Source organism: Corythoichthys intestinalis, chromosome 7, assembly GCF_030265065.1.
Source record: "Corythoichthys intestinalis isolate RoL2023-P3 chromosome 7, ASM3026506v1, whole genome shotgun sequence".
Classification (NCBI taxonomy): Eukaryota; Metazoa; Chordata; class Actinopteri; order Syngnathiformes; family Syngnathidae; genus Corythoichthys; species Corythoichthys intestinalis.
Genome location: NC_080401.1, coordinates 19,468,630 through 19,475,929, shown reverse-complemented (window position 1 = coordinate 19,475,929; position 7,300 = coordinate 19,468,630). Strand labels below are relative to the sequence as shown.

Genomic DNA, 7,300 nt, shown 5'->3' with positions numbered 1-7,300 from the left:
ACGGTAAAAGATGAACAAAAGGAAAAGACTGTGTGTGTGTGGTGGAAAAGAGGGGGTAATTACCTAAATGGGTGCCCTTCACACACCATCCCTTACACCAATATTACAAAAAAAATAACCCCTTTGACCCACTGTTAATGTTTTTAGCGCTGCCCGCTGAAAGTCAAGCCTTCTTTGGTTCTCTTCATATTCATCTGTCTCGTCACCCACGGTAAGACATGCAGATCATGTATATTTTTTTAAAGGTCATGTTAGTTCCTCACTTTTTATTTTAAGTATTGTAGAAAACCTATTCTTTGCGCTACTTTTTAATTTAATCAACATTATGAAGACAGTATTTTCAAAATTGAGCTCCCTAAAACTATTGCAAAATAAGGCTTTTTAAAATATATATATATATTATTAGCATACTTGGCGGCTTTTCAATGCTTTCCGTGTAGTTATATAGTTCAATTTTTATGTACTGTCCGTCATACAATGCAATGCCAATCATGTACAATTTGCTTGGAAAAGGTCTCGGCTGTACCTTACCTGGAAATAAAGTAAGACTGATCTAGAGTGCATAGATCGACACAGTGTTCAGTGAATCAGCATTTTACACTTTGGCTACAATAGTAGCTTATCGCCACTTAGTGAGAGGGTGAATGAATAATGCGTTGTAACATACTGGACTGTCTCATGAAATTAGAATACACAATATTCTAATTTTTTGAGACAGTCCTGTGTATATATACAGGACTGTCTCAGGAAATTAGAATACACAATATTCTAATTTCCTGAGACAGTCAGGAAATTAGAATACACAATATTCTAATTTCCTGAGACAGTCAGGAAATTAGAATATTGTGTATTCTAATTTCCTGAGACAGTCCTGTATATATACACAGGACTGTCTCAAAAAATTAGAATATTGTGTATTCTAATTTTCTGAGACAGTCCAGTAAGTGTCCTGAAAAGCGCTATATAAATCCAATGCATTATTATTGTTATTGCTGATTTACCATAATGACAACTTACGGTCCTTGATTTCCATGTAGCATCATGCAATTCCATCATGCAAAACTGCTCTAGCCCAGATGGCCCTGCCCTCCTGGAGGCTCTCAGGCCTGTCTTCGACCTCAGGGCCATTCGACCTGTTGTGAACATTTCAATCCCTAGTATTGTCAATGTTGACTTTGTCGTGGTTGGCATTCTGGGAGTGGTAAGAGACATTCATTGCAAACAAAGTCAGAACTTCTTAAATTTGACACTAAACTGAAGCATACTGAATTCTTTCAGGATGAAAAGGCTCAGCTCTTGACAACATTTATCATGCAGATGTTGGTGAGTCACCACTCTGGACTGATTGTAGACTACATGTGCTTCATAGTTCGATTGTTATTTTTTTGTAAAGGATGTGCCTTTAGTTAAAATTGCTCTAGCCTCTCTGAATTTCATCTTCAAATGTTTGTTACCAGGTGAGTCTTAATCAGCTATCATGTTTTGCAGTGGTGGAAAAATGAATTTATTAGCTGGGACCAAAAACAGTGCAGTGCCCAGTGGATTACAGTCCCAAGAAAATTGCTTTGGATCCCTGATATCGTCATCAATGAGTTGTAAGTCACTGCTATTATGACAGAGGAGCTGAAATTATTCAAGTCAAAGGTCCTGTAAAATGGCGGTCACCATCGATAAAATTAATTTCATTGGGACAAAGAAAAGAGTGTTGTTAAAAAGCCTTGTTACAAAGTGGAAAATAGCTTGCTTGTTTCCTATTGTATGTCGAAACAGTTCATCTATCATGCCAGTGTGGTATTGTAAGCACTGAGGGAGAACAACCTCCTTCGGCCACATTTTACATGAACTTTGCCATTACCTCCACAGGTAACGCGGGGACTATACAGTGAAGAAAATAAGTATTTGAACACCCTGCTATTTTGCAAATTCTCCAAGTTAGAAATCTTGGAGGGTCTTGAAACTTTCATCATAGGTGCGTGTCCACTGTGTGAGAGATAATCATAAAAGAAAAATCCAGAAATCACAATGTATAATTTTTTTAACGATTTATTTGTATGATACAGCTGCATATTACTATTTGAACACCTGTGAAAACGAATGTTAATATTTGGTACAGTAGCCTTTGTTAGCAATCACAGACGTCCAATGTTTCCTGTAGTTTATCACGAGGTTTGCACACACTGCAGGAAGGATCTTGGTCCACCCATCAGTCAAGGTTCTGGGCTGTCTCTCAGAAACACAGAGTTGGAGCTCCCCGCAAAGGTTTTCTATTGGGTTTAGGTCTGGAGACCGGCTAGGCCATGCTAGAAACTTATCATGTTTCTTATGGAGCCATTCCTTGGTTTTCCAGGCTGTGTACTTTGGGTTATTGTCATGTTGGAAGACCCAAGTGCTACCTAGCATCAATGCTCTGACTGAAGGAAGGAGGTTGTTCCCCAAAATCTCATAATACAGGGCCCCAGTCATCCTGTCTTTAAAACAATGCACTCGTCCTGTCCCATGCGCAGAAAAACACTCCAAAGCATGATGCTTCACAGTAGGAATGGTGTTCTTGAGATAGTACTCATCATTCTTCTTCTTCCAAACATGGTTAATGGACCAAAAAGTTCTATTTTACACTCATCTGACCACAAAACTTGCTCCCATTACTACTCTCCATCATCCAAATGGTCATAGGCAAACTTAAGACGGGCCTTGACATGTGCTGGTTGAAGCAGGGGAACCTTCCGTGCCATGCATGATTTCATACCATGACGTCCAGTGTATTACCAACATTAACCTTGGAAACGGTGGTCCCAGCTCTTTTCAGCTCATTGACCGACTCCTGCTGTGTCGTTCTGGGCTGATTCCTCACCTTTCTTGGGATTGAGATCCCATGAGGTGGTCTCTTACATGGGGCTCCACTTAGATTGAGATTGACGCTCATGTTTAGCTTCTTCCATTTTCTAAAGATTGCTCCAACAGTGGACCTTTTTTTCACCAAGCTGCTTGGCAATTTCTCCGTAGCCTTTCGTAGCCTTGTGGGGGTGAACAATTTTGTCTCTGGTGTCTTTGGACAGGTCTTGACCATGTTACAAATTTGAGTCTTTCTGATTGTGTCGGGTGGACAGGTGTTTATATGCTGCCATCAACCTCAAACATGTGCATCTGATTCAGGATAATACATGGAGTGGAGGTGGACTTTTAATAGGCGTGTTTCAGGGTCAGAATTCTTGCTGACAGGTGTTCAGATACTTATTTGCAGCTGTATCACACAAATAAATTTTTAAAAAATCGTACATTGTGATTTCTGGATTTTCTTTTTTAGATTCCCTCTAACAGTGGACAAGAACCTACGATGAAAATTTCAGACTCCTCCATGATTTTCTAAGTGGGAGAACTTGCAAAATAGCAGGGTGTTCAACTACTTATTTTTCTTCACTGTAAGCATATTTTTTTTATACTGCATACAAACAGTATAGCCCTGGGTCTATTTTTTTCTTAGTCTTTTCACACGCTCTCAGCAGTGTTCTTCAAACACATTTCATGTATTTTGAAACAAATAATGAAAATGACTTTACAGAACCTTTAAGCCAAAATGTAATTTAAACGTTACAATTCAGTGCAAGTGTTGTGAAATATGTGCTTCCTGCAGTATGGAGAAGAACACAGCTCAGTTTACACCTTACGTGGTTGTGTTTAACAACGGTATGGTGATGGACATTCAGCCTGTCAGAGTGGTGAGCTCTTGTAGGCTCGACATCTACACCTTCCCATTTGACATCCAGAACTGCACTTTAACCTTTAACTCCTATATGCATCGGAGTAAGTATTAACTCTTACACACAACTTTTCTTTTGTTTACAATCACTTTTTAGATTTGTAAATTTTGGAGTACAAGGCACAGCTGAATATAAGCGCCCCGGACAACAATTTGCTAGTGCTAGTAGTTTAACACGATTTGTATTTCAAATAAACTAACGGAAAACATTCTTCTTTTAGTTTCTACTTTGCGGATTGGCCGCTTATATTCAGAAGAGAACATTTTCAATTTTTCCAAGAGAATGATGGCTACGATGGGAGAATGGGAGCTGATTGGAATCAAAGCATTACAACAGCTGCAAAATTCTTCAAATAATGAAATTTATGAAGACCTTCGCTTCTTTGTAAGGGCCGTCTTCCGTTAACATAGTGTTAATGTCTTAAAGATTGTAAACCTGCAGTACAACTATAGAAGATGTTTTCCTGGTTTTGTACATGACATTCACATCAATTGTGAAGGTGCTTGTGATCTTGATTAAGGTTTTAACATTGTCCTATATAGAGGGTCCTTGAGATTCAAAGAAGATTGATGAAAGATGCTTATTGCTTATTTGTGTTTTATTTTATTTTTTATTTTTTATTTTTTTTTGAGCTTTGTATTTTTTATGAAATGTTATTTTAAGTAGGTCATCTAGTGGGGGAAAAAAGCTTGGTACATGTATGAGAGTGTCAGTATTACAGTGCCCTCCATAATTATTGGCACCCCTGAAAAAGATGTGTTTTTTAGCTTCTAATATTTTTTTCTTTTACTCAAATAATATGGGACCTTAACGGAAAGAAGAGAAAAATCCAACCTTCAATACAAGTGCATTCATTCAGTGGGGGGAAAATCCCACATAAAGAAATAATTATTTGACATCAAATAATTTGTGTCACAATTATTAGCAATCTTAAAGCTCAATCTTGGTCTCATCTGACCAAAGCACACAGTCCCAGTTGAAGTCTGGGACCGTGTGTATTTTTGTGTGAGACCAAGATTGAGCTTTTTGGCAACAAACACTCTAAGTGGGTCTGGCGTGCCACGAAAGATGCGCATGCTGAAAAGCACCTCATACCCACTGTGAAGTATGGGGGTGGGTCAGTGATGCTGCAGGGCTGTTTCCCTTCTAAAGGCCCTGGGAACCTTGTTAGGGTGCATGGCATCATGAATGCTTTGAAATACCAGGACATTTTAAATCAAAATCTGTTGCCCTCTGCCCGAAAGCTGAAGATGGGTCATCATTTGGTCTTTCCGCAAGACAATGACCCTAAACATATGGCCAAATCTACACAGAAATGGTTCACCAGACACAAAACAAGCTCCTCCCATGGCCATCTCAGTCCCCAGACCTTGTTTTGTTGGCAAAAGGGGGTTGTCCAAAGTATTAACACCAGGGGTGCTAATAATTGTGACACACATTATTTGATGTCAAATATTTGTTCTTTATGTGGTATTTTTTCCCCACTGAATGAATACACTTGTATTGAAGATTGGATTTTTCTTTTTTTCATTAAGGTCCCATATTATTTGAATTAAAAAAATATATATATTAGAAGCTAAAAAACACATCTTTTTCAGGGGTGCCAATAATTATGGAGGGCACTGTATAGCCACACTAAAAGATTGAGTTACAGAAACTGCTGCTTAGACAAGGTGAACGGCCAAAAGTAGCATTTTGTGTCCAGTGGAGGCGTTTAGTGAAAAACTGAGAAATTACATTTTTAAAAATTATTTTCTCATCAATAGATTTCACTTCGGCGCAGGCCCATGCTGTACGTGGTCAACCTCTTGATTCCCTGCTGCTTCCTCATCACAGTGGACCTCTTCAGTTTCCTGCTGCCTCTTCAAAAGGTTGACCGCTCTTTGTTCAAGATGACCCTCATCCTGGGCTACACTGTCTTTCTGATGCTCATGAACGACACGCTGCCTATCACAGGAAATACAATTCCCCTAATTAGTAAGTTTACAAATATTAAACAAAAAAAAAAGTGATGTAGGAGGGAGGTGTGGTGAGGCAAATCGCGGGCAAATGAATGGGAAATTTCTTAAGGGGAAAAAATGTATCGATTTACGAAGCACCAATGCTTTTGTCCAAGAATAATCCATGTCCCCAACCATCTGTGTTCATGCCAGATGTGTTCATGTCCCTTTGCCTGGCTCTGATGGTGGTGAGTCTTCTGGAGACCACTCTAATCACAAATCTGCTGCACAGTTCAAAGAACTACTCAGAGGTTCCTTGCTGGATACGATTGCTAGTCATTCACATAATGGGACGCCTGGTTCTGCTTCCTCCAAAGAGGAAACAAGTGGAGCAAATCCTCCGAAATCCTGGCACACTAGGTATGTCCACACAGCATGCTTCTGAGAGCGCAAAATTTAAATGAAAACTATTCATTCTCATCTGCCTCTTCTACAACAGACCTGACCGATTCCACTCAGAGAGCAGGTGAGAGAGAGGTCCATGAAGCTGAGGGGTCTTTGGACCAGGACGAGGCCGTAGAGGAGCTGAGAAGCGTGGCAAGAGACCTCCGAGTCATCCGGATGAAATTGGAAGAGGAGCTGAATGTGAGCCAGAGCACAGAGGAGTGGATCCAAGTGGGTTTCATCATAGACCGCATGTTGTTTAGCGTCTATGTCATCTTCTTATCAGTTAGCTTCGTCAGCATCATTGTCATATGGGTCGACTCGTACAACCAGCCTCATGATATTACTTAGAAATTGGCATTTTGTGCGTTTATCATGCGGTTGAATTTATTGTCCTGTAATGTCTCATTTGCATATGAAATGTACAAGCATATATGCCAAACACTTGTTCATAAGTTTGTTTCATTTCTGTTTGATTAAAAAGTTCCAGACTTCATAGGCATGTAATGTTGCTGGATTTCTCATGTATTCTATTGAATGATTTGATAAATAAAGTACTTTGAGCTGTCTTAAAATCTTTTGTGTATATTTAACCCCTTTAGAATGTATTTTTTATATCATTTTTTTTCCCAGATAGCAGACTGACATTGAATAAACGTTGATTTTCCATCAAAATCATCAGTATGGTTGACATTGAAATTTTCGCCGTCAAGTGACTTTGAAACAGTTTTGTTCTATGGTATGCCATTGGGTTAACATTGTTATATAGTTGATGAACTAATGTTGATAAATATTTGATTCATGATTGACCGGGAAATATGATTGAAAAGTCATTGAATTATGGATGAGCGGGCGTTTTAGTCGAAAACATAACATATATATTGATTATTGAAACGTCGTTCAGGTTTTGTAAGGATTTCAACGTTGAAACAACATTAACTGAGGGTGCAAAAGTAACATTGATTCAACGATATAAGATTGACAGCGGAATGTTCATCCATTATCTTTTCAATGTCGGTCTGCTATCTGGGTTATAATTATAAATAAATGTATAAATTAACACAATGGTAATCAACACTAAATTAATGAAACTAAAATTAATAAAAACAAAAATAAACACTGACTATGGCCCCAAGTAACAATGTAAAATAGACCCCA

The 7,300-nt window shown here is 38.7% G+C and overlaps 2 protein-coding genes across 2 annotated transcripts; both read left to right on the top strand.

The window, feature by feature from the left end:
- The first annotated feature begins 1,054 nt into the window (after positions 1-1,054).
- LOC130918385 (5-hydroxytryptamine receptor 3C-like) lies at positions 1,055-4,163 on the top strand. Its single transcript, XM_057840068.1, has 5 exons — positions 1,055-1,201; positions 1,279-1,323; positions 1,489-1,595; positions 3,632-3,801; positions 3,979-4,163. The coding sequence occupies exons 1-5, from the start codon at positions 1,055-1,057 to the stop codon at positions 4,161-4,163; spliced, it is 654 nt and encodes a 217-aa protein (XP_057696051.1).
- A 291-nt stretch (positions 4,164-4,454) lies between these two features.
- On the top strand, positions 4,455-6,615 carry LOC130918383 (5-hydroxytryptamine receptor 3A-like). The gene is made up of 4 exons (XM_057840067.1): positions 4,455-4,466; positions 5,525-5,735; positions 5,912-6,057; positions 6,119-6,615. The coding sequence occupies exons 1-4, from the start codon at positions 4,455-4,457 to the stop codon at positions 6,491-6,493; spliced, it is 744 nt and encodes a 247-aa protein (XP_057696050.1). The 3' UTR covers positions 6,494-6,615.
- The last annotated feature ends 685 nt before the right edge of the window (positions 6,616-7,300 follow it).